The following is a 17,350-nucleotide window of genomic DNA, read 5'->3' on the forward strand; positions in this document are numbered from 1 at the left end:
GGTTACACACTAGCTGTTTAAATAGCACTTTCTTTTTCTTTCTTTGAGGATAAATAAAGCTAATAAAGACTTGGTTTCTGTCTGAGAGTAAATGGGGTATATGGTAAAGAGTTCTCTGACATTGCATCAGTAGGACTACTTTAATCCTAAAGATTTTGGGCCGAAATAATAACTTGTGGCCGCATTGTTGTGGCTGATAGCAGCACCTCAATGCGTATCATTTATGAATAAATGTATATTGATATAATTTTAGAAAAAATATCAATCAACGCATGCACAAACAAAAAAAATCTAATATTATTTATCACTTGTGGGTAAAAGTATGTTGGCTGCCAACGTATAGTGCATCCCTAATCATTAACCCAAGTGTTGCTAATTTACCTAGAGCTCCCTAGCCAGGGAGCTTATTAATGTCAAGGACCCAGTCAGACAGTAAAAGTAAAACAAGCCAACAGTCTTCCCGTTTAACCTCTCCGCCAACTCCATAATGAAGTTTGACCTAATAGGGAGGAAGCTCACTGATTGGATGAGAGGATTACATCTTGAACATGTGTGCACTTATAAAATACACCAGAAGACATCTGTAGCCCATAAACCAGTCAGTGAGAGTGTGTTTCTCATAAAGTAGATAGTGAATGTGCATCTAATGTCAAACTATCCAAGTGTTTACATTATTGCATGCTAGAAGTTTTTTTGCAAGAGGGATGGCTATAACACATCTTTAAAGAAATGAAGAAATCAACTTAGCTGCTTAATAAACCAAAGGTTTCACAAATGAGGGATGTCCTTTGGGAGACTTTATCCATTCTGTTTCTTTGGAAGAGATTACCAAAGCACTTTTCACACAGCATTATCTGCAGGTTAGGACGAGGACGGGAAGCACAGTGCTTTCTGCTATTTTAAGAACTGTCCTCTTTCCCGTCCTTGGAGAACCTGCTACTACCTAGTTGATGCAAACAAGTATTATTACTGGGTTGCCCATTTACTGATATGTACTGCTAGCTTTGTACAACCAGTCCATGTGGTTTTAATTTTGCAGCTTCTTTACATATTTTACTCCATCGCATCAAGTATTTGCATACATTCTCAGATCAAAAACCACAAGGCCCAAAATTTGGCAGCCGCAACAGAGGACGGACCCGCTTCAAAAGAGTCTCGCTCAGCCTCCATTTGAAGAAGCTTTTTATTCCGTACGGGTCCTGAGACAAAGAAAGCAGGCGAATCACACAGGGCAGGGCGTTTTGGCAGGGTTCAGGGAGGCGTGGGGGCCACGACCCGTCCTCGTCTGGACTCTGCCAGCATGTCCGCTGTGTGGAACCTGAGAGCAGGCGTGCCTGCCTGTCAGCTGCCCAGTTACTCCCCACACACACATCGTCCACACTGAAACGGACCTTATGAAAATGTGAAACTGGCATGTAACAGAGCTCTAAATCAGATACCGATACTGATCACATCATGGTTTCCTAGCAGTTGCAAAGAAAATGTAGGATACTTATTATTTCTCTTGTCTTGTAAAAGGAAATCTGTTGCTGTGTATATTGTCTCCCTCCTGTGTATCTGTGGTAAGATGCCAGGGGGAAGGAGAGAGTGCCTTCTAAACATGAAAGAAATGACCTCAAAACACATTATGGCTTTCTACTCTATCACTCTTTCTCTCTCTCCCTTTTCCTCCCTTTGTGTCTCTCTTGTTATTTTATTCCCTCCGTCTCCACCCAGAGGACAGAGTTTCCTTCACTTTTGTTCTGAGGACTGGAGTCCCTTTTCTATAAGGACCAGTGAACAAGAGTGAGAAAAAGGCCAAACCAGCAGTGTGGCGTTTGTGTTTTGAAGGCAGGGCGTGTGTGGAAGGGTCTGTGTGGGTGGGTGAGCACATGCATACATCTCTATTCCCTTTTCACAAGCTCAATGCGGTTTGACACAGAAGTATTAAACTGCCTTCTTAGAAGATTCGTAATAGACTTGAATGAATTCATAGGCTTGGTATCTCCTCATTAGCCGACTCCCATAATGGAAAAGAGTGACATATATACGTCCAGACGGCTCTTGATTAGCACAGGAATTGAAGGAGTAGGAAGCCGTATACCTGCTGCGCTCACAGTTCCTCAAACCTTCAGCTTTAGGCTTAATATACCACCCTATAGAAGCTTAGAGACAAATACACCCACAGCAACAAACGTGAATTAAAATTGATAAAAGACAGCTCCGCCCTTAGGCCCCCCCTTCGCAATATTCATCAGGATGCGAGGACGAGATGTAATTTAGATTCTCTTAGTGCCCTAATGAAGAGTGCAGGAGAATGAGGGGGGGGGGGGGGGGGTAGTGAGGGCTTATCAGTGCGGCGGAGGGGGGGAGGGCTGGGAACACCACCTCACCAAGCAGGGAGCAAGGTGGCATCTGCACGCCTGGGGGACTCCTTTCTGTCAGGCACCAGCAGCAGGCTCTCAGGGCCATTAAAGGCTGTGCGCAGCGTAAATCCTTCCACCGCTGGTATGCATATCCTTTTCATTCATTCGTTCGTTTATTTATTTATTTTCACAGATTCTGTTTTTCCCCTTGATAAATGACTGTGGCAAAACGGGTAATGACTTAACTTAGCCTTGTCGGAGTGCTAAAGGAGCCTCAGTTTAAAGGGAAGACATCTTTAAATAGGAGACGGAGAGGTGGTTGTCCTTAAATAGCCTCGGCCCCCCTCAGATTTGAGCCGTACTCAGTGTTATGCAGGGGTAGTGAGGCCTCATACAGAACCAACCTTCAACACTCACTCTTGGAGCAACTTGTGCATTTATCAGCCAGTATTAGTGCTCTGTGGGAATCAAACCCACAGTGTTACTCCCTCCTCACGCTACCTGAGCTAGTGGCTGAGCTAAAGGAGCAGCAGCTACCTGCCTGCTCTGCTTAACTACAGCTGACACACAAGCCATGCACTCGACATTATGATACACTGGCTGTAGCAGCTTACTGACAATAAATGGTAAAATTGCAGATAGTTCAAGGAAAAACACAAAACAGGTTTCCTCTAGGAATAAACAATCACATCTAAGGGATCTAGAAGCACTGGTAAATGGCATGTAAGGCTCAGTATGCAAATGATGAGACTGCAAAGAGTGAGGTGTTATTCTAGTTGTTATGTAGTGCGGAGTGTTAGGAACAGAGATTGGAGACAGGTGTTCAATATTCTGCAGAAATGGGACGAGGCGTCAAGGAGGCAGGTGCAGTCGTGGGAGGGGAGACAACTGCTTTGTGTTTTATGTTGAAGACACCAGACTGAACTCAGGAAAACATGGGTTATAGTGTTTACCAATACTGACAAATTGGTCTGTCAAAATGGTATGTTCTGACAAAATTGTCAGAGATGATCGAGCTATTTATGTGTCAAAGGTTTTGATTGTACTGTTAAAGGGGAGTTTCTAAAAGCAGTATGTTGTGTTTCTGTATCTCTTAATACATTCTGGGATTGTAGAAAATGTTTCTGACGTACTTGCTGTCTTGCATGTCACAGTGCGCCAGGACACCAACCAGAGAGACACGGCCACTGACACACACACACACACACACACACACACACACACACACACACACACACACACACACACACACACACACACACACACACACACTCATCAGACCTTTCTGTTCCCAATCACTGGACCCCTGGTCACCTAATCACAGTCCCCTTTTCCTTGTTCTGTTCCTCCTCTATTTCAAGCCCACAGGAACCCTCGGCACTTCTCCCGGGTCACGAGTCCTTACCGCCCTCCACTCTCCTGTTTCTTATAAATGTTTCACTCTACCTTTCCTGCCACCTCAACGCTGTGCTTGTTTTTAGTGCTGGAGTAAAATATGGATAATAAAGAACCTCCTCCAGCTCTTTCTGCCCCTGCCCGGGGCATCTAGTGAAACAGGCGTATATACTGGAACTCTGGCCCCACTGGAGAACCAGGCGGTGCTAGATTAGCCTGACCACCATAAAGTACAACATGTTCCCCACCAGTATCAACCATACAGCATATAGATGAGGCAGTCCTCCAGATAAACAGCAGTTAATGACCCATCTCTAAGATTTCAACTACTGGGGTTTACATGTACTAAATAAAAACCAGTAGAAAAACTAAATAAGGAAGAATAAGGTGATTTAATTTGCTTGTTTAAGAATAACTGTGGTAAATAACGATGTAGCAAGGTGACAGAGGGCATGTCAGAGAGAGGTTAATATTTATTTAGCCATATTTCACCATACCATTAACACAAGCATGTGAAGCATACCTAGATAAATTATAAGCTTGGGTGAATTGTTAACTTCATGGTATGGCAAGGTGTACATAAATAAATATTGGCTGGGTGTGCTATGAAATAATTAATGAGAAAACAATTAACATTCACTGTAAGTTACTTTTAGCTGTTTTCAGTGTTGAAAAGAATTATGTACAGCTATATACTGTTTCACATATCCCAAGCATTTCACTTATTTCAGCAGTAAGGACTAAACCAGAGTCAGTGAGTAAACATAAAAGACTTCTGGGCCAAAACCGGCAAACAGATGTTGTTCTGATGAAAAAGAAATACGGAATTTAATGAGCGCATCTCATATGCTGAGTTACAGAATTATGCATCACTGCATGTCTGCATACTGAAAGTCTTCATCTAGGATGCATTTCACTGTTCTTTTAGAAACATTTCTCTTATGTTTCAATGAGAACATGCTTCCTACTAATCAGAATAATCTAAATAGTTTTCTTTCTGTAACTGTCATGAATTTCATTTCTCTCCAGCCCTGATTGTGGTAGAAAAAGTCCAATTACTGTCCAATCCAGCCTCAACTAAATCAACTAAATAGAAATTTTTATCGAGGAGCCAATAATTTAGCTCATGTTGACCTTTCTGTGTCTTTTTTCCTGTGTGTGTGTGTGTGTGTGTGTGTGTGTGTGTGTGTGTGTGTGTGTGTGTGTGTGTGTGTAGGTGAGGCCAACGATCGGGATGTCCAGGTGATCGAGCTGCCAATAGTAGACAGCCTGCACCCCCGTCCACCCTATCTGCCCCTGGCCATCCCTGAAGACCTGGCCGAGCGGCTGCAGCGTCTCCATGGAGACCCCTCCGTCTGGTGGGTTTCCCAGTTCGTCAAGTACCTGATCCGCCCGCAGGCCTGGCTGGAGAAGGAGATGCGTGAGGCCACCAGCAAACTGGGCTTCAAACACCCCATCATAGGGTAAGAGGGGAGGGCACCTAACACCCCATCATAGGGTAAGAGAGGGGAGGGCACCTAACACCCCATCATAGGGTAAGAGAGGGGGGGGCACCTAACACCCCATCATAGGGTAAGAGGGGGGAGGGCACCTAACACCCCATCATAGGGTAAGAGGGGAGGGCACCTAACACCCCATCATAGGGTAAGAGGGGAGGGGGCACCTAACACCCCATTATAGGGTAAGAGAGGGGAGGGCACCTAACACCCCATCATAGGGTAAGAGGGGAGGGGGCACCTAACACCCCATCATAGGGTAAGAGGGGAGGGCACCTAACACCCCATCATAGGGTAAGAGGGGAGGGGGCACCTAACACCCCATTATAGGGTAAGAGAGGGGAGGGCACCTAACACCCCATCATAGGGTAAGAGGGGAGGGGGCACCTAACACCCCATCATAGGGTAAGAGGGGAGGGCACCTAACACCCCATCATAGGGTAAGAGAGGGGAGGGCACCTAACACCCCATCATAGGGTAAGAGGGGAGGGCACCTAACACCCCATCATAGGGTAAGAGAGGGGAGGGCACCTAACACCCCATCATAGGGTAAGAGGGGGAGGGCACCTAACACCCCATCATAGGGTAAGAGGGGAGGGGGCACCTAACACCCCATCATAGGGTAAGAGAGGGGAGGGCACCTAACACCCCATCATAGGGTAAGAGGGGAGGGGGCACCTAACACCCCATCATAGGGTAAGAGGGGAGGGCACCTAACACCCCATCATAGGGTAAGAGGGGAGGGGGCACCTAACACCCCATCATAGGGTAAGAGAGGGGAGGGCACCTAACACCCCATCATAGGGTAAGAGGGGAGGGGGCACCTAACACCCCCATTATAGGGTAAGAGGGGAGGGCACCTAACACCCCATCATAGGGTAAGAGGGGAGGGGGCACCTAACACCCCATCATAGGGTAAGAGGGGGGAGGGCACCTAACACCCCATCATAGGGTAAGAGGGGAGGGGGGCACCTAACACCCCATCATAGGGTAAGAGGGGAGGGGGGCACCTAACAACCCATCATAGGGTAAGAGAGGAGGGGGGGCACCTAACAACCCATCATAGGGTAAGAGGGGAGGGGGGGCACCTAACACCCCATCATAGGGTAAGAGGGGAGGGCACCTAACACCCCATCATAGGGTAAGAGGGGAGGGGGGGCACCTAACACCCCATCATAGGGTAAGAGAGGGGAAGGGGCACCTAACACCCCATCATAGGGTAAGAGAGGGGAGGGGGCACCTAACACCCCATCATAGGGTAAGAGAGGTGAGGGCACCTAACACCCCATCATAGGGTAAGAGGGGGAGGGCGAGGGCACTAGTTCAGCTCTTATCATGTGAGATGCCTGATCAAAGAGTGAAAGAACTAGCCAGGTCTTTTATTAAATATGACCGGTTGCTACTCCTTCTTTACATTTTGAATTAAACATCAGAGTTCTGTCAAAAGGCAGTTGAGCTAGCAGGGTATATATAGGGTACTATAGGGTACTAAGTACGTAAAGTACGTATCATTTTCATGTAGGAAATGAAACGGGACTTGGATATTATTATTTATATAGCTTGCAGTTGCACATCAGAACTTTGTTAAGGGATACAATTTTCAATTCATTTCTGGTGATTTTAGAAGTCATGGGACTCTGTGGGACCTGCCCTATTAACCGCCAAACATCCATATATTGGATCGCATTGTGAGCAGTGTGCACATGCAGTCAGAGTCTACAGTGACATTCCTGATGAGAAAATAACTGCCTTCAAAAGCCCAGCCTGCGTGTGCATGCGAGCCCGTGTGAGACCCTCATCCCAGGACGTCCCCCTTTCCCAGAGTGCACGTGCGGAGGACGGACAAGGTGGGGACAGAGGCGGCGTTTCACCCAATAGAGGAGTACATGCTGTATGTGGAGGAGCAGTTCCTGAGCCTGGCCCGACGCATGCACGTGGATAAGAAACGTGTCTACCTGGCCACCGACGACCCCTCACTGCTGCAGGAGGCTAAGACTAAGTGAGTGTGTGTGTGTGTGTGTGTGTGTGTGTGTGTGTGTGTGTGTGTGTGTGTGTGTGTGTGTGTTTACATGTGAAGTACAGGTGGACATGAACATTGTGGGAACGTTTTAGTATAGCATGTTCAAGGCCTATAAGAATATAAGAATATAGTGAGAATTTGTATATTAGCACTTAGCATTAGTTGAATATGAGCTGAAACTGAAATGCTGTTAGTGTCTCAGCATCAGGTGTGAGCTGTAACAAGTGTGCTTGCATGCTTGTGATAGTACACACGTTCATGGGAGTTAAACACCGCCATACAGTTAAACATTGTAAACATGTTTACAGGAAGCAACTGTTTTTAGGAAGCAACAAAGTCAGATATGAACTAATAAGGGTTCGGTTTTAACAGATGCTTGTTTGTGTGTGTGTGTGTGTGTGTGTGTGTGTGTGTGTGTGTGTGTGTGTGTGTGTGTGTGTGTGTGTGTGTGTGTGTGTGTGTGTGTATGTGTGTGTGTGTTCATCAGGTACCCTGATTATGAATTCATCAGTGATAACTCCATCTCATGGTCAGCCGGACTCCACAACCGTTATACTGAAAATTCGTTAAGAGGCGTCATCCTAGATATCCACTTCCTCTCCCAGGCCGACTTTCTCATCTGCACCTTCTCTTCCCAGGTGACACTTTAACTCTACACACGTTTGTATATGTGATAATGGTACTTTAAAGGAAAAAAATACACCAGCCCCTTTACCAAATATATCAAACCATTTACAAAGAAGTACTGTTCATAAATCAAAGATCAACTTTACTGGTGGAGTGAGTGTTAGACTGAAGGCTCCTTCCTTCATCTGAAATGATCTTAACAGCACAGTGAGGCAGCAGGGACCTCTCAGGTGTACTGTGAACACACATAATGTAAGAACAATCTAACACCAATTCTCATGCTTGAACCTCAGATATTCAGCTCTGATCTCCTGCTATGGCCCATTTTCTCCTTCCATTTAAAACACGTCTGTGCAATACTGACGGGTTCGTTCTGTCCTACACACCTATGTGTACATCTATACAGGAATAAATTAATGAATGTGAGAAATAGATGAAGTGTAACTAAATCATTTAATAGAAAATATTCCAGTGCAAATCTTTCAGATTTATTGCACAACACAACAGGATTTTCATGTATGGCTCCGCCCCCTCTACTGGCTCCGCCCCCCTCTACTGGCTGTCACTCCCTGTTGTCCTGTTCCGTGTGTCTGTGTTGTTCAGTTCACATTATTTCGGTTTTCAGTTCACACTAAGGATTTACAGTTCACACTATGAATTCTATTGTGTGCAAACCCGGTAATTATAAGTATAATTCATTCAGCACTATTTCCATTTTGCTCTTTTACTTAAAGAGTTTTCAGTATTTTACCATCTTGCTCCAGGCGTTTAGAAACATTTGCGATTCGGTTTCAATATTTTCCAAGCCACCGTATGCAAGCTTAAAATACCCCGTACTCCCCACGGCATCTCTCACAGGTCTGTCAGGCAGCCCCATCTGCAGCGAGTGTGTGACAGCCTTCTCATGTCACTTACACACCGTGACATGCACTTTGGTCTGTCTAGCTAAAATTCCTTCGATGGCAACAGCAACAGAACGGCTGGTGTACAATCCATGAAATTCTGTAGCTAACTTGTAGTGCTTTGGAAAATCTAGTACATTTCACCCGGTGAAAGCTTCGGTTAAGCTTACAAAAGAGGCGGCGCACGGCGGAATCGGGAGCTCGGACATCCCTAGTGATGTCTGGATCTGTTAATTGGTCTGCACAGTTAAGCAATCTCATAAATGTATATTTAGGAGGGCAGACTGTACCGTGGTGGCAGAGGTGAGATGAAGCAATGACGTCCGTCTGGTGTTTTTGGAATGTTCACATTGTTTCAAGTTTCTCTAGCCTTTAAAAAGACTGCTTTGAAACTCTTTAAATAGCCTGCCTTGAAATTCTTTAAATTCTTTAAAACTCTTTGAAACGCTTTGAAACTGCAAAATCGGATTTTTAGATGTGTTCTGAAAGTGTTTGATTACATGTGTTGTATCCTACTACACTTCACAGCACCAATCCACCCCTGACAGGTTAGATCTGCTTTCTACTAGCTAGTTCTTCAGTTCCTCAGAAACATATGTTACTAAAAAAAGATCATTTACACTTTGCCAATACTACATCCAAATCCATAATGTGCTGTATCTGTGCATTCTTAAAGCAATAAATAATCTTTTTGAGTTTAATGTTAATGGTTCTCATAAAAAAATAATATGTGTCTTCAACCAGTAGAATGAGTCGTTATTCTAAGAGAAAGCTATGAACCTCCTGTACCTGCCTCCTCGTCAAACAGGTGTGCCGCGTGGCGTATGAGATCATGCAGACGCTCCACCCGGACGCATCGTCTTACTTCCACTCGCTGGATGACATCTACTACTTCGGCGGACAGAACGCACACAACCAGCTGGCCATCTACCCCCACCAGCCACGCAACAACGAGGAGATCCCACTGGAGCCGGGCGACACCATCGGCGTGGCGGGCAACCACTGGGACGGGTACTCCAAGGGTATCAACCGCAAGAGCGGCCGCACGGGTCTCTACCCCTCCTACAAGGTGAAGGAGAAGATGGAGATAGTGAAGTACCCCACTTACCCGGAAGCTGACAAGCTGCTTAGCAAGCAGTAGAGACAGTAGAGACTGTGGGGTAACACATCCAATACTGAATACTGTAATGAAGAAAGCCTGGACCTCCTGGATGGAAATGCACTGTTGTGTGTGTGTGTGTGTGTGTGTGTGTGTGTGTGTGTGTGTGTGTGTGTGTGTGTGTGTGTGTGTGTGTGTGTGTGTGTGTGTGTGTGTGTGTGTGTGTGTGTGTGTGTGTGTACGTATGTGTATGTATGTGTGCATCATGTACTGTATGTGTGTGGGCGTGCGTGTTATGCATGTGTGTGTATGTGAGTGTGTGTGTGTGTGTGTGTGTGTGTGTGTGTGTGTGTGTGTGTGTGTGTGTGTGTGTGTGTGTGTGTGTATGTATGTGTGCATCATGTACTGTATGTGTGTGGGCGTGCGTGTTATGCATGTGTGTGTATGTGAGTGTGTGTGTGTGTGTGTGTGTGTGTGTGTGTGTGTGTGTGTGTGTGTGTGTGTGTGTGTGTGTGTGTGTGTGAGACAGACAGGATCAGTGGTGGTGTTATTTTCAGGGTTTGGGATTAGTTCCTAACCCTACTACTTGGTCCTGAAGTCCATATATTAAGTGACCATCAGGGTTGTGGATGGAAACAGAATGAAGTGTTAAGAGACGACAGGATCAGCTGGCCACTGCAGGTACTTCACCGAACCTCCGGAGAAAATGAAGAGAACTGCCTTTGATTATTTAAGATCGGTTCAAAAAACTCAAACTGGCACTCCACGCTGCTTTAAAAAGCCAACGATATGAGAGGAATCTGAGAGCAGGACTGTGAGCATTAGCTCTTCTGCTTCCTTTGCTGTTCCCTCCCTTATGACCTTTACGACCTTTACACCTTCACGCACTCCTGTCCTTCCCCTGTGGTTCTGCACTGCAACCATGGCGACGCCATCGCACGCCCCTGCACCCATGTGCTTCTGCATTCATCCGCCATCCCGTGCTTTACAACAAGAGACAAAAACAAGAAACAACACGCCTTCTGCTCTTTTTTTGTTTTCTAATTGAAGACATTTTGTTTGTGTGTGTGTGTGTGTGTGTGTGTGTGTGTGTGTGTGTGTGTGTGTGTGTGTGTGTGTGTGTGTGTGTGTGTGTGTGTGTGTGTGTGTGTGGAGCATGGATCTGAATCGGGTGCCTAAGAAGAACGGGTGATGTCTCACAGAGTGTCACATAAAGGTTTTGAGAGCGTTTTGACTCCAGAGCCTTATGGGGGATTACACTCCCACCCCTGTACTGCTCACTGTCTAATCCACGACCCTCCAGTGTGTCTTCAAAATATGCTTTAATGTTATTAAGTTCTGAAAAAAGATAAGGAAAATGATCATTAAAATGTAAGATTACTAATGTTAATAATGGTAATAATGTTAAGAGGAAGAATTCTGATGATGACAGTGTTGGGATGTCATTGTCGTAACAGGTTTTAGTCTCCCATTAAGAACTATTTCATATTTTATGTTTGTGAGGGCATTGTCGTTGGTAAGCCGATCAAATAAATTGATCAGCCAACATGGGCCTCTCTGTGTGTGTGTCTGGTGGTGTGTTCATATGTGTTTGTTCTGGGGCTGCCAGTGTTCTTCCTGTCCCTTCTGTCAGGAAGTACATGTGTTTGTGTTAGTCACATTAACAGCACTTGAGATGGGCACCCACAGGTGTGTTTTGATGGAGCCCTGGGCAAGAACTCTGAACAGGTATTTAAACACAGCTACTTCACTTATTTATCCTGTTAACTGGCCCGTGAGCTCTAGGATTAATACTGAGACTGATTACAGTGGGGAAAAGGAATCACTTGTGCTTTCTAGAGTACTGCAGCAGGCCCACGTGTGTCCTGCACGTGTAGATGAGCTATGAGGAATACAGACGACCTGGACTCTCCTAAAAGGCAGCAGCAGATTGCGGCTTAGAGATACGCGAGGGACCAAGATGGCTGCTTCTGGATTTCAAGTCTGCCTGAACCTCTGAATTCCACTGACATTAAACTTAAATCATACACATCTGTCCCATATTAATAGCTACCATTATCTTAACTGACTGGATCTCCACTTCCCTCCCTCTCATATCACACAGATTCTGCCTCTTCAGTGCAGGCATCGGAGTGCTTGCTTCTGCCGCTTTGCTCTGTAGCAACTAGCCGTTTGCTCCTGATCTGATATAGCGCTTGATTTAGAGGCTGCCTCTGTGCCAACGGTTGCAGGGAAACTGCACCGCGCTTCTTATCTTCTTACACGCCACACGTCTGCACCCGGTTCTCCTCCGGCCATCTGTCTTCCTTCATTCCAGACGCACGCTAAAGGCGACAACAGGGAGGATGAGTCCTGTTACTCACCAGTGGCTTTCTCAGGGCGTGCTTAACCGAAAATGTTCTAGGATTAGCATTTTTTGACCAAAAATATATGCTTCACAAAAGTATAGCGTCTTTCACAAGTGGGAAAAGGATGGTTTGCGATTCCTAAATCTTCCTGTGTTTCTGTGACAAAGTCTGTTACTATTTTGATGGTCCTTTTAAAATTTTATTGTGGTAATAATTATCATTTAGAAATGTCAGTCCTCCGACAAAGATGTTCTATGTGCAGATAGATTCGCACATTTGTGCAGATAGATTCACACATTTGCATAGGCAAACGTTTATTAGGCTGCATTCATAGATTATATTTGTAACTCCAACCATTCAGTAATTTAGAGTTGAATTTCGGTAAAAAATCTTTCAGTGGCAGGATTTAGTTCTCTAGCCCTGACATTTATGAAATGGCTGTCAGTGACCGCAGATGCTTTTAAAAAGCAAAACCTTTGCCTCCCCCCCTCCCCAAACCTTAGCTGACTGATCTAAACTCTCTTGGGTGCTTTGAAATGATAAACTACCTCTGCATTGGCCTAAATAAGAAATCACTAACCCACATCCTACTGAAGATGGGATCTTTAAAATCTTTTCTGGGGGGATTTTTCTTTGAAAAGAAGTAATTGTCATTTGGACCTCTGTCAAGTTTTGGGTGGTTTATTCATATCCAGTGCCTCTTGATTCCTCGCCGTTACCCAGGAGCCTTTTACAGCTTCCTGCAAATGTGTTATGCCGTTGTGCCAGAATAACTAAATAAAAGATCCATCAAATAATCATTATGATATTTCTATAATTTTTTATAGATTTCTATGCATTTTTTCTGCATGTATTTTCTGTAAAATATATGAAATACTGAAATGAAGAATCAGATTGCTTGGTAGTCTTTGGAGACTTTGGAGGGGTGCATTAAAATAGATTTAGTACTGAATCTGAATGGGCAGTAGAATCCTTGGAAAAAATATTCTCGAACCAGTTCACCATGTAGCAAGCTGAACACTGAACAGCAGATGAGTTAACGAGTGAACCAGTCCAAGAGCAGCAAGTGAGTCATAAGGTGTAGATAATGGTCAAAATGATGAGTTTAAATGGTTTAAAATTACACAAAGGAGGAGCAAACGATACCAGTTCTTGACTGGTTCTCAGCAACACTGCACGTGCGCACCTGTTTCGTGTCTGTCAGCTGCCGTGCAGACCCAGTGTGCTGCTCCATTCTCGTCTATGGAACGTGGTGCTTTCTGAATAAGGAAACTGCTAAAGGGGTCTGAAAAGTCATTATATGCAGCTCCAAAGTGTCTAAGGCAGCACTACGGGGTCTCGGTGAATAGTGGAGAAGGGGCTGCGGAACACAGACATGATGCGGCCCTCTGCCCTGGTGTGGCTCCTCTTGTGCACTGCCAGATTATTTTATTTTCAATTAGTTACTGTTTAATACTGTTCAGCCTATCTCACACACATAAAAGTGACCATTTACTAGGCCAAAGCATTATGAGCATTATGGAGCATCAGGCAAAATCAAGCTTTTAAAAATAGTAGATGACACAATCAATACTGGAGTAAAAACAAGCGATGTCACACCTGCCTTCTGCGCTAAACGGGTCCAGTCCGTGGGGAGTGAGGTGGATGTCTGGGTAAGATGGAGAAGAGAGTAGTGCACAACCGAGCTGGCACCCGGAGAGAGAGACGACAGCAGAGATGGCGTGGATCCACTATCAACCTGGCAACCACACTTCACACCACCACAGGTGGCTGGCTCGGCACACAGTCCCCACATTCCAAAGGCAGCACAGAAAGAGTTGGTGCTGGAACACTTCCTGATGTGGTGTGGTGTGGTGTGGCGTGGTGTTGTGTGGTGTAGTGTAGCGTGGCGTGATGTGTGTGTTGTGGTGTAGCGTGGTGTGGTGTGGTGTAGCGTGGTGTGGTGTGTGTAGCGTAGTGTGGTGTAGTGTGGTGTGGTGTAGCATGTGGTGTAGAGTGGTGTGTGGTGTAGCGTGCTGTGGTGTAGTGTGGTGTAGCGTCATGTGGTGTAGTGTGGTGTGTGTAGCGTGGTGTGGTGTGCTGTAGCGTCGTGTGGTGTGTGTAGCGTGGTGTAGTGTGTGGTTTAGCATGGTGTGGTTTAGCATGGTGTGGTGTAGCGTCATGTGGTGTAACGTGGCGTGGCGTGGTGTAGTGTCGTGTGGTTTAGCGTGGTGTGGTCTAGCGTGGTGTGGTCTAGCATGGTGTGGTGTAGCGTCGTGTGGTGTAGCGTCGTGTGGTGTAGCGTCATGTGGTGTAGCGTGGTGTGGTGTGTGGCGTCGTGTGGTGTAGCGTGGTGTGGTGTGGTGTGGTGTGGTGTGGCGTCGTGTGGTGTGGCGTGGTGTGGTGTGGCGTGGTGTGGTGTAGCGTGGTGTGGCGTTGCAGTAGAGGGACTGGTGTACTGATGATGCAGGTGGAGCGAACACCAGTCAGTGTGGTGAACCCGGGTAAGTGGGATACAGCAGCTCAGCAAAGGGGGAGCCTGTCCTGGAAAGAACATCCCTCAGTGATCAGTCAGGAAGCTTAGCTGTCTGAGCCGAGAGCTCTCTGCCCTGCACCCGTACGGTTTATGCACACTCGTCTTTTACTTCTTTGTGGTGGCTGAAGCTCCGTCTCAAGAAGGAAATGCTGAGCTTAGAGAAGAGGCAAGCAAAGCTGTCCACAGGGGTTAGTGGTGGAGCGCAGGCAGAGAACTGGGGCTCCCTGGCAGTGTGGACCTCCTCTGAGGAGGAGCTGCAGTGTCACAGCCGGTTGGATCTCTGAAGGTGGGCCAAGCTGTCAGGTTGAAGACACATCAGGGTCTCCTGAGAGAGGCCACCAGTGCTTGTTGGTGGATCCTTAAGGGCTGTGGGCAAGTACCAAAAAAAGTCTTTGCATAACACAGGAAGCTTCTACTCCAATTTGGGGATCTTCACGGGCACTGAGAAAAACACAGAGCACTTCAACAATGACAAAGTTGCACTGATTTGGCTCCGCCCCCACTGGGCATTCCATTGGCTCCGGAGCAGAAGGTGACGGAGATGGCAGCTGCGGGAGTCATCGAGTCTCCGAACAGCCCCTGGGCTCCACCAGCGGTCCTGTCCAAAGAGGTTATATAAAATAAAAATATTTAATAATAATATATTGACAATGCCTTGAATCAACTCATCGGCTCAGTGTGGTTCTGTGTCTGGATCTGCAGAGCAGGCATTGGCCAGTGGTTCTTGCTCCAGATTCCATAGAGAGGACAGCACTGAGACCGGAATGTGGAAGTTCACGATGGTGGCCTTCAGGCTTTGTAACGCACCAGCCACCTTTGAGTGCTTGCAAATGCTAACAGCAGTCACAACCCTACTCCAGTCCCTCTGCTCTAGTGGGTATATGGAGAGGGTCAATGTTCTGGGCCTCTTCTTTCTTCTCCCAGCTCACCACAGTCACTGTCCATTAGCAGCGAGACTGAGAATGACACCTACCCATGGTCTTGTCAGCATGTGTCTTCACTGTCCCTATTCTGCAACCACAACATCAGGATGCCCTTCAGGTGTCCACCGAGGAGATCTGCCTCCACTTCTGTGCTATGTGTCATCTTGACTCAGACCAGCAGTGTGACCCTAGTACAAAGGCAAGCATGTGACACATGCACCAGTGGCTATTTAACCCACGTAGCCAGCGAGGAGACACTTGAGGCCCTCGTGTTAGTAGCCTTGGGCTACAGAGAGGCCGAAACAGGAGTGACAACTTTATTTTGGTCAATTGTTTTTGTGTTTGTCGAATAGTCTGTGTGTATGTTGGGTTTCAATGTGTTCTTTGAAGTTTAACTGACATGTTGAAAATGTCTTCTCTTCTCTTGCTGTACTTGTCTTTTACTACTCCCTCCATTCTCCTCATTCATTTATTTTTCCATTCGTTCTAGTTTTCTGTATGTCTTTTTAAAGATCTGCAACGTGAGAGCCGTTCTTGATTAGAAATGGCATTATCTTCTTCTTCTAACCCACGCCAACGCTACAAGAATGATCTATGTATGATCCACATAATCTAGGTCTAACCTAATTAAATTCTCCTCATTGCCAGCAAGTTCTTGTATACAAGGTATTCTGCAGACTATCATGTTCTTGTGAAAGTTCTGCTTTAACTCATCAAAAGTGATGAGTTGACCTTCACTAATCTGTTAAGTTCAATTCTTTAGAACTTCATCACACTTATTTCAAGTTAGACTATATGAGTCACATAGGCAACCTTCAGAGACAAGAGTCTTGTGATGTTGAAATTATATAAAATTCATAACATCCTTTTTATTCATTTTTGTGGAGCAATTTAAACAATTTAAAGTTTTACAAGTGTATTTTTTAGGCAATGAGAGACAGTATCCAGGGTGGTAGTGAAAACATCTTCAATGAACACCATTAAATGCATTAAAATAAAGAGCTGTGTGTGGAACAACAACAACTGACCAACTTAACTCAGGACTCTTCCTCTGAGCCCTGTTATTGTCCCATAGAGGGGTACTAAGCACATTACCTTTCTTGTTATCATATTACTGCCCCCCTCCTCCACCCACATGCCCATTACCATTTTCAGAGCTATTTGTGAAATGCACCACTGTTTCTTTAAATTTCTTGCTGACTTTGGCTTTTCTGCACATCGCTGTCTTCATCCCAAGGTCAGGGTGATTTTCTGAACACATGCCCGCAATTGGGCCGAGCCTTTGCCTGACTTTCATTCATTTCACATACAGCATTTTCATTGTACATAGCATTTACACATTTAAATTTTTAACGCAATACCAGCCAATGCCTGCTTTCAAACAAGAGTAGTTAATGCGGATGATCTCTTAAAACGATAAACGACATTATTTTTCAATCACTTCCTCAAGCTACAACAAAATGGTAGCAAAGCGTTGTTTATGGTTCGTATATGGCCATAAAGTTGTGCTGAGAAAAGTGCTGAGAGATTCACCCAATACTTACATCTTGCTTCATGGAAAATACGGCGATGAGCAGGACTCCCTCGGCACGTTCTGTAAGCGTGGTGTTCTCCTACATGCTGCTGGAGGTGCAAGAAGGAGCAGGGAGGTGCTGCTAATAGCAGTCAAGCTTGCTTCAG

At 45.6% G+C, this 17,350-nt stretch overlaps 1 protein-coding gene and 1 long non-coding RNA gene across 3 annotated transcripts in view; one reads left to right on the forward strand and one right to left on the reverse strand.

Moving 5' to 3' along the window:
* fut8a (fucosyltransferase 8a (alpha (1,6) fucosyltransferase)) overlaps positions 1–10,414 on the forward strand; it is a 68,669-nt gene extending 58,255 nt beyond the window's left edge. The window contains exons 7-10 of the mRNA XM_076977820.1: positions 4,957–5,203; positions 7,059–7,235; positions 7,744–7,894; positions 9,594–10,414. Coding sequence (XP_076833935.1) covers positions 4,957–5,203; positions 7,059–7,235; positions 7,744–7,894; positions 9,594–9,926 — 908 coding nt within the window. The 3' untranslated portion in view covers positions 9,927–10,414. The remainder of the gene's footprint in view (positions 1–4,956; positions 5,204–7,058; positions 7,236–7,743; positions 7,895–9,593) is intronic.
* Positions 10,415–10,936: 522 nt separating this feature from the next.
* Positions 10,937–17,350, reverse strand: LOC143480246 (uncharacterized). Of its 2 annotated transcripts, XR_013121811.1 has the most exons (4): positions 17,215–17,350; positions 15,721–15,858; positions 13,832–15,345; positions 10,937–13,647 (listed from the first exon to the last, which is right to left on the reverse strand). It is a non-coding gene; the product is annotated as an uncharacterized LOC143480246 (long non-coding RNA). The 2 variants fall into 2 exon arrangements; XR_013121810.1 differs by lacking the exon at positions 10,937–13,647 and having other exon boundaries at positions 13,657–15,345.

This window comes from Brachyhypopomus gauderio, chromosome 17 (genome assembly GCF_052324685.1).
Source record: "Brachyhypopomus gauderio isolate BG-103 chromosome 17, BGAUD_0.2, whole genome shotgun sequence".
In the NCBI taxonomy this organism is placed as follows: domain Eukaryota; kingdom Metazoa; phylum Chordata; class Actinopteri; order Gymnotiformes; family Hypopomidae; genus Brachyhypopomus; species Brachyhypopomus gauderio.